The 23,653-nt window shown below is 41.6% G+C and overlaps 1 protein-coding gene across 2 annotated transcripts in view; it reads left to right on the top strand.

The window, feature by feature from the left end:
- Positions 1–23,653, top strand: part of pkn1a (protein kinase N1a) — a 60,817-nt gene that overhangs the window by 5,769 nt on the left and 31,395 nt on the right. The window contains exon 1 of one of the 2 annotated variants that reach the window (XM_080302430.1): positions 19,313–19,345. The exons of the other annotated variant lie outside the window; for it this stretch is intronic. Coding sequence (XP_080158556.1) covers positions 19,328–19,345 — 18 coding nt within the window. The 5' untranslated portion in view covers positions 19,313–19,327. Of the gene's footprint in view, positions 1–19,312; positions 19,346–23,653 lie in introns of those variants that run through there. 2 annotated transcript variants of the gene reach the window in all.

The raw sequence follows: 23,653 nt of genomic DNA, 5'->3' as shown, positions 1-23,653 counted from the left end.
TACTGAGAAGTCAAAGGTCAAATGAGTGTCATCAGAAGCGTTAGCAATTCAAACCAGTTTGACGATGATTAAAATGAGGTTTTAAAAGCCCACCAACGCTATTCCTCTACCACACATAATCCATGTTTCAATCATAGGCAGTATAAAACATGGATGTAGCCACCATGGTGTGAGACATTGGTTTTGGAGAGCCAGACTAATAAAAACTGTCATCAGAACTGAGGCACTGACTTCTTAGTGTCATGTGGTGGTTTGAGTTGGAACATCTGTCAAAAATGTGGTGACGCCCCTAACTCCAGTATCCAGGTGGATAATTTCAGGAACAGTAGAGATGTTATTAAGGGTAGAAGCTACACATAGAGTTAAAAAACAGCTGTTTTGTCCCAGGTTCTAAACCTGCTTTTTGATCCTGTAGAGTTGGGCATTTTAACATTAGACCGTTCGTACCTGTCAATGCAGCAAAACTAAGGGAGGATTTAGGATCACCTGATTCAGCACTAACCATGTGCTTTACCAGGAAGGAAAGTTTTAAGGTTAATCTGAAAAGTAGAGATAATGTCCGTCTCTCGAATCCAAGCTGGGAGCTGGTTCCACAGAAGAGGGGCCTGAGATCTGAAGGGTCTGTCTCCCATTCTACTAAATATTCTAGGAACCACAGGTAAGCTCACAATATCACACCAATGGAGAGTAAAATGCTCTATTGGTGTGAGATTGTGTTATTGGGTCTCTAAGATAAGATGGGGTGTGATTGTTGTCAACTATTACAGTTGCTCTGTTTCTGCTCTCCCTATTATAGCAGCCTGCCAAAGATCTTCTCAGTTTTGTCATGCATTAAATTATTTTGCCCCTCTCACTTCTCAAATTTGTTAATCTGTTGAAATGAGTGTAAAGGAACCACATAAGAGCCAATAAACGTCTCATTAGCAGGCAAATCAGTCTTTTAACAGCGTCTAAAAATGGGGTGTTTTCTTACAGTAAGTTACATGTTTGGTACTGATGGGAAAACAAAATAAGAGCTTTAATAGCACTGGCTCATTGCTTGGATCGTTGGTGCCCTGATAGGAGCATTTCAGATGGGGGCAAAGTTTTGCAAGGGCACAACAGTGGAGGGAAGAGGAGGGGCCACGGGGCGATGTGCTGATGATGAGGCTCTACGGCCGCAGCGGTACAATAGGTTGCATTGTCTGACAGTAGCAGCCCAGATCACATTCAGTTCACTATGAGTTTATTTTCCTCATCCTTGTTGGAGCGTGTTAGTGACCACACCCTCACTAACCAACCAGCCCAGCTGCCCACCCTCAGGCAAGGTATTAAAGTCCGATACTGTTAATAGTTTTTTGGGTGGAGGGGTGGAGGTGTTTGTTTTTCTTAAACTGAGAGCCTGCCTGTGTGCTTGGTAGATGTGATGAGCCGCAGCAGCTATTGTAAACTGGCGTTCCTGTCCGTGGATTTTTTTCCCCTCCCTGTTTCTTTATCTTTGTTTCACATCTTGCCTTCCCTCTGTGCAAACATCCCATAATTCCCATGACCTCATAGCGATGTACCCCTGCATTCCAGCTTCGCATGGACCCCTCCTTCTCCCCAGACGCTCGCACACAGGCCAGCGAGGCTGAGCTCACACACTGTTGTGACATCACCTATCACCCCTGGCCAGTTAACCTCCGCCAGCTTTCTGGGTGAGAACTGGGAGGGCCGGAGTGATCAGGAGTGAGTGGCTCAGGGCGGGTCACTCAATTAAAACATAAATGAAACAGACATTTCACTGCCTGTGGCTGTTTTTCGTCGCATGAGGCCAGGCCACAGATGCCGAAGTTCTGCCCTCACATCTGCATCCGTTAAAGTTGGATACCACCTCTTTTTTTAATGTCAAGTCTTTGAAGTTTCATTATACGATGGCAGTAGTTCCTCACTTTCGTGCTCATTTGGGTCCCGGCCTGGCTTGTCAAAACCAGCAACCTTGCACTCGACATACCTCGACCCCTGACCCCTTCCTCATTATGGCAGTGCCCAGGGCCCCTCGGGACACATACATCGATCCCAGCCTCATCGGTCAGTCCTGCCGTGCAGTTTAAACAGCCACTCAGTTATGTTAACTGTCTCTGAACCTACCAGAGGACACTTTATATATTTAGAACAAACTCAGTCTTTGCTGAAACAATCAGGGAATTGGGACGGACAACTGAATGCATGGCTGCTGTGATGTTATCCTAAGGATTTGTGCTTTAAAGTGTAGGTTACAATCCTTCTGAAAGAACTCGAATAGCAAATAAACCAAATAATTTAGTCTGCCTTAAACTGTGGTGCATTTAAAACCCAACGCTGAGCTTGCGTCTAAAGGTCAGAGACCTTTGTTTTTAGGAAAAATAAATCAACAGAGAGCATTATGCTGTAATCTCTGGTGTTGCCGGAGGGAGAGTGTTTCAGGGAAATGCGCTCTTCCTCTAATAGGATAAGATATTTGGAGATTTAAGCTGATGCAGTTTTAGAGTTTTGATTGGTTCTGAGGAGAAATAATCAGGAAATGGAGTGTTTTATGTGTTGTATAGTAAGCATTAGGCATGAATGTTGATGAACAAAGTGCAGGCCTGCACAAACCCTGATTGTCTCTCATGCTGCCGTCCTTAAGCGAGCGATGCTCTCATCCTCCTGTACACAATATGAAATTTAATCCTGGTGATTTTCCTCACAGCGGGGGGGCAGCTGGTAAACAGTCCATGAACAAAGCAATACACCATCAGTTAATGGAATAAGCTGGGCATGCTTCGCTGTGTGCTGTATGAGTGAGCCTCATGGGGCAGCCGGGGGATTTGCTTCCTATTAAACAAAAAGATGGCTTCTTCAGTTATTATTTTATCTGACCTTTTTTAAACAGAGTTTCTGGCACAAATGTGGGTTTATTGAGCAAGTAGTCACAAAATTGCTCTTATATGCTGATCATTTTTTTCTGTTTAAGCCAGCCTCACTGCCAGGTTGAAATCTGGTCGACTGGACACATTTGGAAAGTGGTGCTGAGAGTTCAGTACACCGCGGGTCAAGAAAATACTATAAAATGGACAAAAAAGCAAGCAAAGTAAGAAAATACCATCACAGATTTTGCATAGAAGGATGTACAGCTTTTAGAGACGTTGCCAAAAAGAGAAGAAAACACCAGCAAATACAGAAATGCTATATAGCACTAAAGTGGAAATACTGTTACCAGAAACAATTTTGTATTGTCTGTGCGTACTTGTTTGCTTTGTGTCTCCAACACTGCAGATCTGCCGTGATTTGACATAAACGTGTGGTTTAGGACAAAAGAAAGGGTGTGTGGGGACGGTCTGTGGGGATGTGGTGACGCTGTAGAAACAGATAACAGGCTGATGCTGGAGTTTCCAGAAGTCAGACTGTGGGTTCAAGAATTTTCTTTTAATTTTGTGGGTGTTATGGTCTCTACTTTTTTGGTGTGTGTGAGTGTGCAATGATTGGTCATTAAAATGACAAAAAGTGACGGCAAGATGGTGAACGTGTTGTGAGGAAATGATGGAAATGAGCAGCAGAAATGTCAGAATGTGAGACTGATGGTGGCAGATTGCTGTGTCATCTATTGTGCCTGCAGGAGAGCCTGAAACCTTCATATGGCAGATAAGATTTACTTGTTTCAGCATGATGCAACGTATGATCGGTGTCGCAATCTGTAGCGCACTTAAGTGAGACGTCTTCAGACCGAATTGACAGCCAGACATCTAATTTAGCGGCCAGCATTGGCAGAATGATGTCTCCCCCCCCCCCCCCCCTTACTGTACAGTGCTAATGATCGTGATGAAATTACAGTATGTAAGGCAAAAAACTGAGTTTATACAATACTAATGAGCTTGAAAGTCAATATTTGGTGTTGCCACCTTTATTCTTAAGCACAGCAAACTTCCTTGTAATTTCTCTTAGTAGTCTTTAGGAATAGTTCTCCAGGTTTCTTGAAGGACATCCAAAGCGCTTCTTTTATTCTGTTTTCTGTCAAGATGACCCCACATTACTTCAATAATATTGAAGTTCGGGCTCTGGGGAGGCCAATCCATGACTGATAGTTAGGGATGGGAATCAAAAACCGGTTGACAGTTGTGTTTATACTACACCAAATATCTGTATAAAAATGTATACAGATGTCTGTCAAACAATTCCCCTCATTGGCTGAATATTCTGATGCTAATCTTGGAGTCAGTTGCTACTGAGAGAGCTGGTTATGATGGTTTAACTCTCTTAAACGGGACCAACTAGACAATTTTGCTTGTCAGACTTCCTTAAAACGTATTTATTTAAGAGCTACGTAGGTCCCCTCCTCTGTTGAAGGATTTTCAGACATAGTACCTCGTCCTGTGAGTGTAGTATTTGCAGTGCTGTGTTAATGGTGCTCTCCACATTTCTAAGGAAACCGCCGCATGAACAAACGTTCATCACAAATGGTACTGGATCAGCAACATTTGCGAAAGTAAAGCAAGCGCCACGTTGGTCTTGCGTTATCATTTACTCCTCCTGCTGTCTCATCCCTCCTCCTTCTCCTTGCTGTGTACCAGCTGCTCCTCCAGCTTTCTTCCCCCATGTTTACCCGTGTGGCTTGTTGGCTCTAAAGAGCTGTCCTCCGCTAGGGATAATTAGAAGGAAAGCTTTTAGTTTCAAGACATCTTGTTGCTCTTAATCAGCTTAAAGCCAAGTAGACTAAACATATGTAGACATGGGTAATTTACTAAAATAATTCTTGCTACGTTATAACACCATCCTGTTGGTGTCATACACACTCTCGGTCTGTGAACATATCACCAGACTGTTGTTGGTTCGCTGCATTATCTCAGTGTGCAAACTTGTTTGCTGTCACATCTAGAGTTAATAGATAACCCACTGTATGAAAACGTACTTAAAGTATTTTTTTTCTTTGCTTTAATGTGACTGTTGGCAGACAGTTACGAGACGGTCTTTATCAAAGTTTGTGGCACATGTCGTGGGTGTGCCTGTGTGCTTTTATAGTGCGTCATACGCAGTGTGTGACTTACAAGATATAAATAGGCTGCGGGAGTTATTAAAGTCTCCCCACAAACAATCCCTCTCATTACAAAGGGCTGGAGATCAAGTTGCACTGATAACATTTGGCCTACTGGGAGTTTCACCAGCTCGGGGCCTCAGTTCAATGGATGGTTGGATAACTGGGTGGAGCTGCAGTTAAATCACTTTGAATTAAATCAAATCAAGATGCAAAAGGTATTTGCATCAGTGCCCTTATTATGGGAGAGGATATGATGAGTGTGCCTTACTAAAGAGAGAAATTAAAAGGGGAAAAAGGAGACGGTTGGTGTGCAGGACTTTCAGTCTGAACATGTCCTTCAATACAACAATACACAGATAGCCTTTTATAATCATTACTTTGAGGACAATGAAGTGAAATACGCTGCTGAAAGACTCAACGACTTGTTTAGGCAAGGCAAGTTTACTTAAGTAGCACCTTTCAAACACTACAATCCCTTAATGTACTTTACAGGATCAACTCCAAACTAAAAAATAATAGACAGAAATAATATTAACAATCATGATACAGCTACCTGATTCATTCAAAGCAGCAGTGAATAATCCTTATTTTTGCCTCTTTTTAAAAAAAAAAATGGCTGAGGCTGGAGATGATCTGACCTCAGTGGGTACTTGGTTCCAGTTATGTGCAGATAAATGACCCTGTTTAGCTTCATTAAACAAGTCTTACGTAGGACCCAAGCCATTTAATTACTAATATAAACAGTGAGCAATACTTTGAATTCCGTATTTTACTGGAGGCCAGTACAGGGAGCTGATATCCTCTGTCTTCCTGTTTTTGTTAAAATTTGAGTCGCAGCATTCTGAACTAAACTAAACAGTCTAAAAGAAAAAGAGCAATGCATGAAATAAAGGCATGAATAAGCTTCTCTAGCTCTTGCTTGGCCACAGCTGTGTTTCTAAGATGCCAAAAAGCAGGATCATCCAGGATTATGGCAAACTTTTCGTGATATCCAACAAACAGTGAACGCTGCCTAAGCGAAAACCTGTAGTGATCCCGTATGTGTCAGGAGTATCGGAGCAGTTGAGACGCTTTTAAAAAAAAAAAAAAAAACGGGTCTCTGTGGCTTTTAAACCCCAAAACACGCTGCGCCAAAAATTTGTCCACCCCAAGGATCGGGTCCCCCGACACAAACAGAGTAGCACAGTGTACGCTGTTAAGTGCCAGGAGGATTGCCAGGATTTATACATCGAGGAAACCAAACAACCTCTGGTGAAGCGGATGGCACAACCCAGAAGAGCTACCTCGTCAGGCCAGGACTCTGCAGTCTATTTACACCTACAGGCCAGTGGACACTCTTTCAAGGATGAGGATGTACACATCCTGGACAGGGAGGAACGCTGGTTTGAGCGAAGAGTCAAGGAGGCCATTTATGTGAAAAGGGAAAGACCATCTCTGAATCGAGGAGGGGGCCTAAGGGTACATCTTTCGCCATCTTACAATGCTGTGATTGCAGCCAATCCCCAACTCTCTGTGAATGGTACTCATGGCCATTGATCAGTGGGTTTTAGTCAGTGGTTGCTGATCAATGGTCATGAGAATTTGCATAATTAAGATTAAGAAACTGACCTCCCAGCCCATTGTTCCTCAGTGGGCTGGTTTCAGTCATTATGCAAATGTACTGTTTATAAGATTGGGGGAAACCTGCAGTCAGCTGAGACTGAAGAAGGATGAGTGACAAAACGTTTCTCCCACAAAACGCTACGTCCAGATGAACAGAATCAACTTTTGGAAACAAACAGTGATGTTATTTAAAAAAAAAAAACAGAAAGGGTTAGGATTAGGCATACGTTACTCAGTGTTGCACTTAATGAGGGACCGAGCACTCTTCTCCCAAGTCTGTTTACACGTCAACACTTTTTCTGGACACTTTAATGAGAGTGGCCTCTTAGAGGACAATTAACTAAGCGTAGTCTCTAGAATTATATTTGGCTATGTAATTAGAGATGGGACTGAGATGCTTTGAGCCTTCACACTTGATTAAACAGTGGTTACACAATCATTATCCCCCCCCCCGAATACTTTATATAACCTGATACAAACCCACCAAAACATGAACCTTAACCTTTCTCTGCTTTAGATTCAGTTACACAAAGTCTTCCACTTTTACGAGGTATAGTAACTCACCCACCTTCCACAGAACTGATCTGCTGCCTCGATAATATCAACGTATTTCAAAAGTCGGCTCTTTTTGTTTTATTTAGATGCAGGAGAAGTTGTTGTCTGAAGGTCTGTAAGGCTGAGCAAAGCTGGCTGCTTTTAACAATATTAAAAATGAGATTTTTTGCAGATTAAACTGAAATGATGTAAGGGGATAATCTTCATATGAACCCCTAAAATGTTCTTGCACAACCACAACCTGCGTGGCAGATGTTTGATTAAATTGCCTGCTAAAGTTGACCGATTTTTAAAAACTAAATAAATAGAAGAGTTCATTTGTTCAGTCGCAGCGTATTTCTCCTGCCATCTGCAGGTATTCAGTTACCTGAGAGTAGAGATGTTTTTAGATTCACATTTGTCACATTTTCAGTTATTCTTGATATATGTAGCTGAAAATTAGGGACATTAGTTTGATTTACCACAAATGTGTATGTATATGAGTTATGTCTCTCCAACTGTGACCACACAACCGCTGTTGGTGAGCTGAACTTGTCTCTGCAGGCTGTTTAAACATAAACCCAGAGACCTGCTGCACTGGTCTCTGCTCCTGCTGCCACACCTGAGCCCAACTGTCATAACCGTAAATGTTGTGACACACACACACACGCGCACACAGACACACTCACAATGAATCCCCAGGGTGCTCTTGGGGCATGTTAACATGCATTTCGACTCTGTTTTTCTCTTTTCACCAGCCACGCACCCTCAGTCTCCCTCGGGTGCTTTAAAACACAAATGTGACGTACTTTCTACCCACATTGCTCACACAGTCAGTTCACGTGGCTTTTTCACACACGCGCGCACACTGTGGCAATCACACATATTGTAACGTGCAGGTGTGGCTTGCTCGTGGTCAACTCTTAGTCATGCTGTGCTTAAAGAGCAAACCTGACATGTTTTCTAAAGAACTAAAAGTCACTGCAACAGAAAAATGAATATTTACTCTCGAGCTAGTTTGTCTGACATCTGTGACTGCCGTTGGTTAGATTTTATTGGAACAGTTCACTGGACCACAACACAGGCACTGTGACAAATTGTTTAATGGTATTGATCGTATAAACTGGTGAAAAACAACAGATTGAATAGAAGACAAAGGAGATCAGCATGTTTGTTTTTTGATGAAAATAACTTTTCTGTTGGTCCAGATGTTCTATACTCCATATATGGAAAAGAAATAGTAAAAACTTATATGATTTACTCATGAAAGTGGCCACTTCCTCATTACTTTCATATATTGTTTTAGTAAGTATCCAAAACATACAAGTTTCATTATATAATTTTTCAAGGGATCTTATATCTGTTTTCACTCTTGTATGCTTTTCATACAAGTTTCACCCAAGACAGATACAAACTTTATAAGATTTATATATATCTTTTCCATATGGGCTTCAGAGCTGCATAATAACTGTGCTAATAACTGAAGATTAGGGTGCTAACATCATGAACTAATGTGGTAAAGAGACAGCTTATTTGTCCCATATTAGCTTCTCTTTATTGGCTCCCTGTTCAATCCAGCCTTCCAATTTAAAATCCTTCTCCTCACATACAAAGTCTTGGATAATTAGGCAAAATCTTAAAGACCTCATTGTACCATATCATCCCATTAGAGCACGTTGCTCCTGAATCCTCCCTTAGTTATGCTGCAAACAGTCTGGGCTCCTGGGGACTTCCCATGATGAGTGTTTCTTCTTCGCTCGCTTTTTTCACTCCCTATGTGTTTATACACCACTCTGCATTTAATCATTATTTATTATTAATCTCTGGTTCTGTTCCACAGCATGTCTTTGTCCTGTTGTCCTCTCCACACCCCCAACTGGCCACAGCAGATGGCCGTCCCTCCCTGAGTCTGGTTTCTTCCGGTTAAAAGGGAGTTTTTCCTTCCCACTGTCGCCAGATGCTTGTTCATAGGGGGGTCATCTGATTGTTGGAGTTTTCACTATATTATTTTGTGGTTTTACCTGACAATATAAAGCGTCTTGAGGCGACTGTTTTTGTGATTTGGTGCTATATAAAATGTATACTGAATTGAATCGAACTTGAAATTAGCAGACTCTTTGTAACTGAACAACACTCTGCAGTCACAATAATGACTACCAAACTTTATGTCCTTGGGGGCATTTCATTTCAGTGGTTTGGAAATACCTGTTCTGAAATTCTTAAATCTTGTCAAAGACAAATACCAACCACATTAACATAAATTAAACTCAAACTAAGACTGAAACTAATTAAAACACTAAAGTGAAACTGTAACTCATTCTGGGAAACTGGAAACAAAAAAAAATGAAAACTAATGAAAAATGCCAACCTTTAAAAACTCTGCTCCAGACTCAGGAAGCTGTTACATTATAGAAAAGGCATCGTGTGACACTAGAAGGAACGAACTGTCCCCACAGGAAGCAATAGATTAAAAATCCCCCCCCCTTTGAAGGTATGATGCTTCGCCTCTACGTCTGTACCATTGGACTGCTCACAACGTAATAATAAAAATGTCAAAAAAAAAAAAAGAGATTTATAAATATCATTTGATGTACAGAATCTGTTGGGTCTGTGTTTCCACAAGCCCCGCTAATTCTAGAGACTTATTCATCATGAAGAAAACAAGACAGTCGATCGATCGATTATTTGCACAAGGGAGGCCTCGTCTGTGTCCACCACGAAAATGACCCCCAGATCTGACTTCCTCCTGCTACCTTTTATTGAGAGACAGTTCACACAAAACACGTCAGAACAAAGCCACGCCCCCTTGGTTCTAAGACAAAGCATTTTATGTATATGTGTGAACTTCTGTAAGAGTGTGTGTGTGTGTGTGTGTCAGACCTCCTGCTGACCAAAGGGTCGTAAACGCAGGAAGCCTACATCAAAAGAAGCAGATCTTCCAGATAGGATGTATCTACAATAAAACCTCCCCCAGCACAGAGTGGTTGGAGAGGTGGTCAGGATCAAAGGAATGGCTTTGATCCTACTGCTTGAACCAAGACTGTACAAATTTAAGAAACACAATGGCAACATTCAACAATTAGACTTAACAGAATCAAAATTGTTTTTAACCTCCTAAGACACGAACTCTTCCATGGCATGCATTTTTAATTTCTCTTTGCACCCGATGAATGTAAAAACAACATGGAATATATATATCCATATATATATTTGGACGCCAGGTCCTAGGAGGTTAAATTTGTTTAATGTAACTTTTAGTACATTTGACAGTAAAGACTCTGCCATCATCTTTAATCCCGTACCGTTTACCACCTTATAATGTACAGTCACCTGGACTGAGTGAATGGGTATTGGTGTTCAAAGTTAAGTTCACTGTAACCTCTTTTTGTCCATCAATCAAGAATTAATTCAATGACTCTGAAGAAATGTCAGGATAAAAATTTAATTATTAAGTTCTCACATTTTACATCCAAAGGTCTGGACAGTCTTTCATTGTAGCTGCATCTTGCCTGGCGGGTAAAAGAAAACAGTCAATGAGATACATTTAGTTTCTTTTTCCATCCATCAATTTACTTCTGCTTATCCAATTTAGGGTTGAGGGGGCGACGGAGCCTATCCCAGCTACCACATGACGAGAGGTGGGGTGCACAGTGGACAGGTCACCAGTCTGTCACGGGGCTAGCTTCTTTCAAATCAGAGTTACTCTTTTTAAAAGTGTTTCGTGTTCCTCTCTCTTCAGCAACAAACGGCCAATTTCAACTTCTTTAACACTTTTGTTCACAATCTGCCATTTTCGTCTTCCATTTAAATACACACACACAAGTCTCACAAGCTAGCCTGACACTGGAGTTGCAGTTTTATGATTTATTCATGTATTAACTCCTTCAGTGGCTTTATTTCAGTGTACAACACTGACCTCAAGCTTCACATCTAGCGAAATTTAAATGCTGGCTGCATACTGTTGTTTGACAGAGCTGTGAACCCCGGTCTCCCTCTTGTTCTTGTCTTTACTCGCAGCAAGTCTTCCCTCCCTCGCTGTTTCCATCTCTGGCTATGACGCTCCCTCCTGCTTCCCATCACATACAGTGTTATTTGCCTTTGGACTGCAGGATGCCTGGAGGCCCAAATAAGAAATGTTTCTTTAAAAAGACCCTCACTTGAAATACACCAGGGAGATTATTTCGATTTCAGAAATGGTTTAAAACATGTAGAATATTTAAAAAAATAAAAACTACAGTGCCTCCCTCACTGATTGTTTTTGATCTTTGGGAGGATGATTTAATGTTCAGCCCTGCACTCTATATATCAGACTGCTGTACTCTGCCCAAAGTGCTCTCAATGAACTCTTCTCCACCCATGAACACAGGCTCTCATCCTCCTCCTTCCCCTCATGTGTCTGATGTCTGTGCATTTGGCAGCCAGTCTGGCCTCCCAGCATGCTCTCACATGCTCTTTTATCTATTATTCGCCTCTGGCTCTGAGGGCCAACCATCCTCCCTTGCTCCTCCACCTGCTTCTTTATCACTTTTTGGCTGACCATCTCTCTTCCCCTCTCCTCCCTTTCCTTCTGTCTCTTACTCTCTTGCTGTCCACCTCCTTCAGCCTGTCTGTCTCTCTCTCTCTCTCTGCTTGGAGGCTTTTTTGGCCTTTTTGTCTGTCTCGTGGGGAAGGGTGGTCTCTGTCTTTTTTTCTTTTCCCCCTCCAGTCTCATCCTTCCCTCTGCTTTCAGAAAATTAGATGAAAAGAAGTGTCACCAAGGGAGACTGGAACAAAATGGGAAGCTCATAGAGTTCACTATATACTGAAATTAAATTTTCTGCCGTGTTGTGTTAAGTATCAACCAGAAAGGACTGGCTGCTCCCTTCAGGGTTTGTCACAGCAGAGCATCTGCCTCCATCTCACCCCATCTCTAGCATCCTCCTTTGTCACACTAACCCTCTTCATGACCTCCTTCACTACATCCATGAGCCTCCTGTGTGGTCTTCCTCTTTTCCCCCTGCCTGGCATCAGTAGTCAACATCCTTTGTCCCTCCTCTGTTCAGTGTCCAAACCATCTCAGCCTGAGCTGTCCCAATTATTTAGTCATGTCTAATCTTGTCCATTCTGCCATTCCTAGTAAACATCTTCAGCTCGGCCTCCTGTGTTTTTTATCTTCAAACAGTAGTACACCACCACCTCTCCATCTCCAGCCTCTCTTCCACCTCCTCCTTACTATCACTATACAGGGAGTGCAGAATTATTAGGCAAATGAGTATTTTGTCCACATCATCCTCTTCATGCATGTTGTCTTACTCCAAGCTGTATAGGCTCGAAAGCCTACTACCAATTAAGCATATTAGGTGATGTGCATCTCTGTAATGAGAAGGGGTGTGGTCTAATGACATCAACACCCTATATCAGGTGTGCATAATTATTAGGCAACGTCCTTTCCTTTGGCAAAATGGGTCAAAAGAAGGACTTGACAGGCTCAGAAAAGTCAAAAATAGTGAGATATCTTGCAGAGGGATGCAGCAGTCTCAAAATTGCAAAGCTTCTGAAGCGTGATCATCGAACAATCAAGCGTTTCATTCAAAATAGTCAACAGGGTCGCAAGAAGCGTGTGGAAAAACCAAGGCGCAAAATAACTGCCCGTGAACTGAGAAAAGTCAAGCGTGCAGCTGCCAAGATGCCACTTGCCACCAGTTTGGCCATATTTCAGAGCTGCAACATCACTGGAGTGCCCAAAAGCACAAGGTGTGCAATACTCAGAGACATGGCCAAGATAAGAAAGGCTGAAAGACGACCACCACTGAACAAGACACACAAGCTGAAACGTCAAGACTGGGCCAAGAAATATCTCAAGACTGGTTTTTCTAAGGTTTTATGGACTGATGAAATGAGAGTGAGTCTTGATGGGCCAGATGGATGGGCCCGTGGCTGGATTGGTAAAGGGCAGAGAGCTCCAGTCTGACTCAGATGCCAACAAGGTGGAGGTGGAGTACTGGTTTGGGCTGGTATCATCAAAGATGAGCTTGTGGGGCCTTTTCGGGTTGAGGATGGAGTCAAGCTCAACTCCCAGTCCTACTGCCAGTTTCTGGAAGACACCTTCTTCAAGCAGTGGTACAGGAAGAAGTCTGCATCCTTCAAGAAAACATGATTTTCATGCAGGACAATGCTCCATCACACGCGTCCAAGTACTCCACAGCGTGGCTGGCAAGAAAGGGTATAAAAGAAGAAAAACTAATGACATGGCCACCTTGTTCACCTGATCTGAACCCCATTGAGAACCTGTGGTCCATCATCAAATGTGAGCTTTACAAGGAGGGAAAACAGTACACCTCTCTGAACAGTGTCTGGGAGGCTGTGGTTGCTGCTGCACGTAATGTTGATGGTGAACAGATCAAAACACTGACAGAATCCATGGATGGCAGGCTTTTGAGTGTCCTTGCAAAGAAAGGTGGCTATATTGGTCGCTGATTTGTTTTTGTTTTGTTTTTGAATGTCAGAAATGTATATTTGTCAATGTGGAGATGTTATATTGGTTTCACTGGTAAAAATAAATAATTGAAATGGGTATATATTTGTTTTTTGTTAAGTTGCCTAATAATTATGCACACTAATAGTCACCTGCACACACAGATATCCCCCTAAAATAGCTAAAACTAAAAACAAACTAAAAACTACTTCCAAAAACATTCAGCTTTGATATTAATGAGTTTTTTGGGTTCATTGAGAACATGGTTGTTGTTCAATAATAAAATTATTCCTCAGAAATACAACTTGCCTAATAATTCTGCACTCCCTGTAGATTACAGCACAAGCACAAGGAGAACATACAAACACCACACAGGAGAGCCTTACACCCTGTAAGGAAAGTTTTAAGCCTAATCTTCAATACATGCATGACCTTTTAGCTGTGAAGCAGCAGTCCAAACCACAAACTAGAAGAATAGTCCTGCATTTATTCAGGCTTAAATAAAGCCTGAATAAAGCTTTGTTTATTTGTCATTTTGTCTGAACTCTAGAGAAGATTAGCTTCTGCTAATATTCTGTCAACACCAGTTATGTGAATAAAAAAATATTGTACTTTGAAATAAATGGAACTGGAGCAGTTTACAGCCACTCTGGAATGTCTGGAATGTCCAAAACAGTAAGGCTGCGAATACAAACAGCCAAAGTGAGTTTCCTCTGTAGAGTTGCTGGGCTTTACTGTAGCATTAGAGATGGAGCACGAACACCCGGAGAACCGCTGCTCCTGCATGTAGGAACGAGCCAGTTGAAATGGTTTGGGCATCTGGTTAGGACGTGTCACAGGCACCTCCCTTTGGAGGTTTTCAGTGCACGCCCGGGGTTAAACCCAGAATCTGCTGGAGAGACTGTGCATCCCATCTGGCCTGGGAATGCCTCAGGAGGACCTGGAAGGTGTGGATGGGGAGAAGGATGCATGGATGGTTAGTTAGTTCACTTCACTGTTTTTTAAGTAGATCAACTCAGTTAAACTGGAAGAATCTAGAAGTGCTTTGTCTGCTCTGTAAAGAAGTGCTATCTAAAAACCAGTGAAGTAAGAATATGTCTTTAAATATTAATAGGATACCCCTATAACTAAATCAATCTCTGTGCTGTTAAATGACAAATGATGGTAAAAGAATATTAGACACTGGTCCTGCTTTTATTCTTCCAGTACTGATCAGTATCTGCCGCTACTGTCTGAAACAGTCCTCACAGTTCAGTTTTTGACAGCACCTCTAATTTAAAAGATTTTCTGTGTGGTCCATGTCGACTCGTCCGCTACCTTTCCTTTCATCCTTTCCTCTCTCCTCCCCTTCTTTCCTGCCAGGTTGGCTGTTGTCATCACTCAGGCATCTCAGAAATGCCTCCAGATGTTTTCTTTGACTCACACATACACACTTGCAGTCTGCTGGACACATTTCCTTTGGCGTGCTGCTCATAAGCAAAGTGAAGCATACATTGTTTTGACTTCAGGTGGAAGTTTGCATGTAACCTTTGGCCTCAAATCCCCGTGTAGTCAACACATCCGGGAATGCTTCTTCTCTGCTGTTTTTCATGCTTTTCATGCGTGACAAAACTAAACTGGCAACACATCAGTGCTACATAGCAAGTCAGGCCTGCAGAACCATTTCAGTCCCTTCACTTCAGAATTAACACACACACACACACACACACACACACACACACACACACACACACACACACACACACACACACACACACACACACACACACACGCTGAAAGACACATGAAGTGCAGTGATATCAGTTTAGTTTGTGCAGCTCTGCAGTGCTGTTTTTCCTTGAAGCTCATCTCAGACAATACCCCAGACCTGTCAAAGCAATTACCGAGACATCTCTACAAGAGCTGCCTACACACACACACAAACACACACACACACACACACACACACACACACACACACACACACTTTCAGATATGTGCTACCACTTTATTACTCTGTGACGAATGTTTAGTGTTATCAGCAGCATCTGCGTTACATTTTTTTTTTCTGTCTCTCAACCACTGAAACTGAAAAAGTACATTAAGAAGTCCACAAGATTTGATCTTGCTGCTGTTGACCTGCATTAGTGCTTCAGCAGGCTGCACTGGGTGATGCACGGCTGGGAGGACTTGGTAGTTTCAGTTCTTGGTTTATAAATATGTAAATACGCTTTTGTCTGCTTTTTACTTTGTCCTGCAATCGTAACTACAGAGTTGTTACTGGTCAGTCTGACATGAGCTTTAAATTCATCGTCTTATTAAACCTACACATGGGCGTACTGTTTACCTTTTTGTCCACTGATGGCGTCACAGTTAATATTTGTACAACTGAAAGTGGAAGGTTGGTCTGTTTGTCCACCCTACTGTCCTACTAAGTACATCCCATGATTCAGTAGCTCCTGGAACCACATTTAGCGTCAATAACTTGAAGTAATTGTTTTATGTATGACTTTCTGAGTCTCTAACATCACTGGGGGGGATTTTTTTCCCACTCTTACAATCTTGTTTGTGTTTATTGTGGTTTGCGGTCAGTCGAGTTGAGGTCTAGACTTGGGTCATTGTAGCATCTTCATTCTTTTCTTTTTCAGCCAGTCTGTTGTAGATTTGTTGTGCGACCCAATTTTAGGGAAGCTTCAGCTGACAGACGCATGACCTCACATTTAAGTCTAGAATACTTTGGTACAGAGAGGAGTTCATGGTCGGTTTCTTCTGTCTTTTGATTTGTTCACATGCAATATCGCAACCCTAAGCTGTGCTGCCATGTTCTTTTTAGAGAGAAACAGCTTTATCCTTCCGGAAATGTCAAACTTTTTCAGTCTTTTTCTAATAATAATGAACTGGGATGTTCACTACTTGGATGAATGTGAGATTGGGTTAACACAGACCACCACCATCAGAGCTGGTCACACTTGCTGATGATCAGTTAATCAGTTGCATTTGATTAGCAGCACCTGGCTGTTACTTGCCCTCATATGTCCTAAGCAGTAAGGGTATACTTCGTTTGTATAATTTTGACTTTATTTTGTTTTATGTGTTTTGTTTTTTAAAGTTGTGTCATTCTAATGTGTGCTTATGCACATGTGTGCCTGTCACTTAAAAATAGATGTTAAACCTCAGATGACTTCCTAGTTAAGTAAAGGTTAAATTGTCACATGACTCTATGTTTCCAATGACTGTACTTCCTTCCAAAGTGCAACCGATTGGATTTAAGTAACATTAGATTTTTTTTCAGAACTTTCCAGGAAGTTCTGCGATTTCACTAACTTTTCCCCAAACCCCCTGTTTTGTTTTGTCTCTATGGAAAAGTAAAGTCAAACAGAGCTGCCCACCGTCAGCAGCACTAACCGTGTTCTCCATTGTAATTATTACAAAAATAACTAGAATAAACATGTGGGAGAATCTCAACAATCGTAGACTTTGGACGCCTACATTTTTCACCAAAGTTGAAATATTTGTATGGATTTAGCTCCGTTCATGTCAACTTCACTTTTCATTTGGCCTGAAGACGCCATCAGGGAGCTTTTTATTTAAACGCTGTAGTTGACATTCACTCTGTTCTTTTGCTTGTTGTAATTTAAAAACTCTGCACGCCCACTCAGGTAGCGGTATTTCTCTGACTGAGAGAGCGATTTTCCTCGGTTTTCTGGTGCTTACATAGTTTCATGTAAAAGAGTTCACATGTACTATGTATAACTTTTAAAATGGGTCTTTCTTTCTCCTACTCCTCTTCCTTGCACACAGACAGGTCTATGAGCGCAATCTGGTTTTATGAGAAGCTGAACATTTCAGGTAAAGCCCCTCTGTGCTCAGTCAGTCATGTTGGCATGTTGTAAGGTCAGCTATTCTACTTATGTATTGTCGATAGACAGCTGCCGACCTTCTTCACTGACTCAGCGGGGATTGGACAGTGATTGACAGGTGTGGTCTGTCAATAAGTACCTCTGGAGCAGAAGGTGATTGACAGGAGACCTGCTGTGCTGAGGGTCTCCCAGCCCCCAGCTGATGAAGGGGATTAATGCAGCAGCTATCCTCTAAAGACTAACCGTCTGAATAGCTGCTTCTTTCTTGCCTTCGCCTCCTTTTCTCTCCTTCTCGGTTCCTGGAATGGTTTTGTGATTATGGAAGCAAGTTCAAGGAGGGAAAAGGTCTGTGTTTACATTCCCACCTGGCGATATTTGTCATGTAAACGTCCAGCTCTGTTTACTGAAGTCTTTTTATGATTGATTCATCTTTAACCTTTGTCTCTAAACATTTGTGGCTCCGTGGCTTTCAGCCATTTTTCATTAACATTTATTTTTACCTGTTGCTTCTCTCGCTGCAAAGATCTGGTTTTCGTTGGGCTGCACTTCTTTCAGTTTGCCTATAAATTATTAGAAAATGACGAGAAACAGTGTCTCGAAGGATGCATCTATTTTTGAGTCATCAAAAGACTAATAAATGTATTTTCCATCACCGACTCAAAGAAGATCCTAGTAATTCTAATCATTTTCAACTATCGACTATTCTTTGACGTGATACATTATCAGATCATAGGATCAGTGTTATTGTTTTATAACTGCTATCTGCATTTGAATCACAGTGATCACAAGTAAAGAAGTTATGCTTGTTGTAAGGATGTCAGCTTTCTTCGAAGTTTTAGCTTTTCCATCAGGAAATCACAGTTGAGTCTCTGATGGATCGATGTTAAGTTAGTTTCACTTTTAATGGGGTGATCGTGGCTCAAGAGTTGGCAGTTCGTCTTGTAATCGGAAGGTTACCGGTTTGAGCCCCGGCTCCGACAGTCTCGATCGTTGTGTCCTTGCCTACTGGTGGTCGTCAGAGTCCCCGGTGGTGCCAGTGTCCGGCAGCTTCACCTCTGTCAGTGCCCCAGGGCAGCTGTGGCTACAGTGTAGCTTGCCATCACCAGTGTGTGAATGTGTGTGTGAATGGGTGGATGACCGAATGTAGTGTAAAGTGCTTTGGGGTCCTTACGGACTAAGTAAAGCGCTATACAAATACAGGCCCTTTACCATTTAAAATTTCCCTTGCAGTATATATCTCACACTTCATTAATAACCTGTATAAGTTCAATAATAACCAATATAAGGTCATTAATAACTAGTAACAGTGTGCTGTGCATATTGTGCAAGGTGTTTATTTAATCTGATTACTCACTGCCGTTGTGGGGCTCTCTTGAACGTTCAACTTAAAACAAAATAATTTTGTGTTTACTTTGTATAAGATGTTCAGTTTTTGCATGTGTGAAAGTTATAAATGAAAGCAAAAAGAATGGGGGTCTAAAGGGGGGGGGTTACGAATCCTTTTTTTTTTCTTGGACGTTTTGCACCTGCTGTTGGACACGTAACAGGTAATGTATCTGTGTAGTGGCTTTGTTTGTGTCTGCTGTAGGATATCAGTAGTAATCCAGGTGAGAATCCAGGACTCCACCCAAAAGTTTGCATAACAAAGCAGCTTACTGACGTGTCAGGGAAATGAGGAAAAGACATAAGGAAAGATTTGAAACTGGGAGCCACCGTTTGACCTGCACGTTTCACTACTGCAAATACCTGAAGAAGGTTTCCTTTTGCTCTGAAACTGGTCAGCTCTGTCTGCTCTGAGTCTGTTTGTTCCAGCAGAGGTTTTGAGTAAGCAGCTAAAGAAAGTAAAACCAAGTAAACATTGCAGATAAAGAGGTGGATGGAAGGAAAATGGATACCTGGATATGGGTAAGGCAGTAAGACTTGACTTTGCATGTCCAGCATTGAGTGTATATGAAAACATTAGCACCTGTTGTTTTGAGTGTAAGCCGACAAATTTCAGGTTTGGACAGAGCACATTTTAGAAAAGGTCAGCCTCATTTTGACTTGTGTGTCTTGATAAATGTTCTGTTTTATGTGTTTCTGGACACAGTTGTTCTAATATGTCTAGAAACACATAATGTGTCTTCATGGCCATAGACACAAGAGATAAGATTTAAAATCTCTCTGGGGCCAATTGGAGACGTTACTCTTTTAATTTAGGATTGTAGGTAGAGTAGTATTTGTCCAACACATTAAAAAGCATTTTTGATTGAAACATGGTTGATGCAGAGTCTACAGGAGGATGCGTAATAATCTCATAATGTTCTAGTTCATAGTAAGTCTGCTCTGAATGGTTATCTCGCTGTTGAGGCTTTATTTTCAGTCATTAAGAGTTTTCTTAAAGAGAGATACAGAATAATCCATCTCTAATGGAAAGAGGCCATGAGTGTATTATTTTAGATGGGTTTACTAATTACCGTAGGAATCAGATCATGGTTTAAATACAATGGCTGCCACTTTTCTCAGTTGCTTGAGCGAAGTATCCCAGCTGAAGATTCTCCACAAACAATGCTCTGGAAAAAATGTTGCCCCTTTCTGGATTTCAGTCTTACACATGTCAAAGATAATGTTGTTTTCATTTATTAAGCTGAAAAAGCTATCCAAACCTACCTGGCCCTAAATGAAAAAGTAATTGCCCTCCCTAAACGTAATAACTGGTTGTGCCATCTTTGGTCACAAGATCTGCAATCAGGTGTTTGTGGTAACTGGCAATGCTTCTTTCAAAATGCTATGCAGGAATTTTGGCCCATTCTTCTTTGCAGAATTGTTCAAATTTAGCCTCATTGGAAGGTTTTCAAGCTTGAACAGTCCGTTTAAGGTCATGCCAAATCATCTGGACTGGACTAACCCACTCCAAAACCTTCTCAGCTTCTCTCTTTTTGTTTTTGGAGCTGCTGGTATGTTTTGGATAATTGTTCTGCTTCATAGCCCGAGTGAGCTTGAGCTTCAGGGTCATGAACTGATGGTCAAACCTTTTCTGGTAGAGACTGAAATTGATTGTTCCATCAATTACAATAAGTCGTCCTGAAGCAGCAAAGAAGCCCCAGAGGATCACATTACCATCACTGTGTTTGACTGTTCTCGTGTTTTTTTTTTTATGAAATGCTGTGTTAGTTTTATACCACATGTAACAGGACTAAAACACTTGGGAATTATTAAGATGGGTTTTTTCCCCTATTTTTTGGCAAAATTTGCAATGATCCCTTGTGTCCTTTTTAGTCAGCAGTGGTTTTCTCATTGGATCTTCCATGGATGCCTTTTTTTTTTTTAATTTTCTTATTATTCTTATTGGTGAATCATGAACTCTGACCTTAACTGAGACAAGTGAGGCCTGGAGTTCTTTAGATGTTGTTCCTGGTGACGTCCTGCATCACTTGTCGATGGAGTCATTTCCGTGGTCTGGGACGGTTCACCACTGTTCCAGGTTTTCTCCATTTGTGGCTAATGGCTTTCAACATGGTTCTAGCGCTGATGTAGTCAAGTTTTTTTGTTTTTTGTTATAAGACTTTACAAGTTAGCTGTAAAGTGAACGAGTGTGCAGTCATTTTGGGGAAAACTGGCTGCAGCTGACAGAGTTCAGTTTCCTCCACCAGTGCAAAATTGAAGTGGCCAGTAGGACGTGAGAACAATGGCCTTCAGATTCAGTGATGGCTTGCCATTTGAGCTGACACAAGACAACAAAGTGAGATTCTTAAATTGAAATACGTGTTTTTTGCCTTAAAGATCATTGATTTTTTTTGTATGAATTTCCTTTTTAAGGTGGCGGCGATGACACTAAACGATGTGGCACAAAACAAATTAGAGCCTGAAAACTTGGCCAGAAAGGTTGGAGATGATGAAGATAAAAGGGGGGATTGTACTGGAAGGCTTGGAAGTTGTGAATATAACAACCGGGACTTCCCATCTTTGCCCTCATTCTCATGATTATGCTTTTACATGAGCATTTATAAGTTGTGGGTCAGGCCACGCCGTCCCAATTATAGTCATTATGTTCTCCTATAGCATTTTTTTTTTTTTTAGTCCTATTTTATTTAAGCTCCTCCTCCTAAATAAGATGTGTATCTAATGGAGCTGAAACAAAAAACCTCTATGCTAATCATTTCAATCAGTTCTGTAGCATAAAAAACATTTAGTGGTTCCAGCTTGCAAACATGCAAGGAGGAGGAATCTTTCGGGTTTGGAGTCCAAAGATAAAAAAGTTATTTAAAAGTCATGCTAGCTCTTTGGAATGCTATAATGGGCATTTTTCCATTGTTGTAAATGGAAATATCACTGTTATCATTTCCAGTTAGCCCTTTATTGGTGGTTTTTGTGTCAGAGGCATTTATTAATACTGTAATATAAACGCTAGAAAGATGGAGCAAAAAAAGCAACCTTGCCATTGCTCCAGATATATAAAGACCTGAGCCAGCAGCCACTTTGCTTTGCTGTCTACGAGCTACTGTGGTGAATACTTGACTGGCCCAGTTCTTGCACATTGTAGTTGCAGTGTGCGGTTGCTGATTCATTGCCCCCCGTCCTGCCTGCGTCAACCCCGTGGCTCTCTCGGCGGTCTCTCTCTCCTCCCTCTCTTCCTGTCCCCTCGCCACTCTCTCTTTGTTTGCTCCGTCTGTCTCTCTGCCCCTCTTGGCCCATCGCTAACCACTTCTCTCTCCTTTTCTTTAGCGTGACTCCACATTTTGGCTGCTACTCTCACCAGTCTGTATTTTCTTTGACCTGAGCGAGCCATTTGAATATCGTTGATGCACTTCTTACTAAAATTTGCATGTTAATGACTTTTGATCTAAGGTCAAAACTGGCTATGCAAACCACCGTTTCCCTTCAACTGTTTTGTTTTTTTATTTCCATCTTTCTTCTTGTATGCTCTCCGTTTCTGGGCATCATACCACTCTCTGCTTATTAGTCCCACTCCCTGTCCTTGCCTCTGTGCCTTGCAGTCCATCAGCATGACAAGAATAGGAAATGGTGTTTCCTGAGATCCTGAGTTTCATCTTTTTAGTACAATAGTTCGAAATGACCCATATGCGAGTGGAAGAGGTCTGCAGGAAATGACATACAAGTTACTGTAAATCCATTAGAGGAACCCCGTGCTGAATCATGGTTCTGCCATTGTTGTTTGTGTGTATGTGTGTGTGTTACAGAAACATGATCTCTTCATCGCCCTCGTCCTGGAGTAGATGGACTGTTAAGTCATGGTAGCAGCAATTTTACTTTGCTGCTTCAGTTCCAGCAGTTTGGTTCAGATGATAGATATGTGTGCTGTTTTGTTCAGTCATTGTTCACAAAACATGGATCCTGCTAATGGCATTTGCATTATCATGACTTTAATTAGCATAGATTAATAGGATAATATTAAAAATCTAAAGAAATATAAACATCACAGAGCTGCTAGTCTTAGGCACAAATACAATCCACTCTCTACACCCTCTCCTTACTCACTTTCACTCCTTTTAAATGTTTACTTCAAGGGTCGGCCACATTAACTGCTGGGTTATAAAACCCTCCAAAACAGAGAGTGCAGTGATGCAGGGTTACTAACCACACACCATGAAGGTGCACCATCTGTTTTGTGACTGATGTGGAGGAAACAGTAAACACTTACAGATATGACTTCTGCCTTCCCCTTTCTAGCCATGCAGCATGTGCAGTTCCCAAACATTATCGTGGTTATTGATCACATGAGGAATTCCTTTTTGCTTCTGTTGCTCACCACTGCGTTCTTGGTTTCAGCTGTTAGTGAAAAACGTTTGCATAAATGAAAGTGCGTGTCAGCAGAAACAAGGACTATGATTAGGCTTATATTTCTTTCTGTTTTGGTTCTTTAAGTTTTGTTCACCACATCTTTACCTTAATGGCTAATCCCTACACTTTCCTGACTGAACAGTAAAGGAAAGAAGAGGTGGCTGCGTGCTTTGAAGATGCATTTATTTGGATTTATTTTAGCTTCCTTTTATTTGGCTGAATTGCCTAGGAAGTTTGCACAGACTCCTCAACATCTGCTTCTTCAACAGTTAAAACTTTGTGGTGTAAAAGAATAACAATCACCCGTTGTATGGGATCCTGGTGCAACAATGTCTCAGTGAAAAAAATAGCACTCTGCAACAGTGGGAATAAAGAACTCCCTTTAACAGGAAGAGACTCATGTCGCTTTTTCCTTATTAATGGTGAACTGAG

Source organism: Astatotilapia calliptera, chromosome 6 (assembly GCF_964374335.1).
Source record: "Astatotilapia calliptera chromosome 6, fAstCal68.1, whole genome shotgun sequence".
Lineage (NCBI taxonomy): Eukaryota > Metazoa > Chordata > Actinopteri > Cichliformes > Cichlidae > Astatotilapia > Astatotilapia calliptera.
The sequence above is the reverse complement of the archived record's forward strand: the minus strand, read 5'-3'. Positions and strand labels throughout refer to the sequence as shown.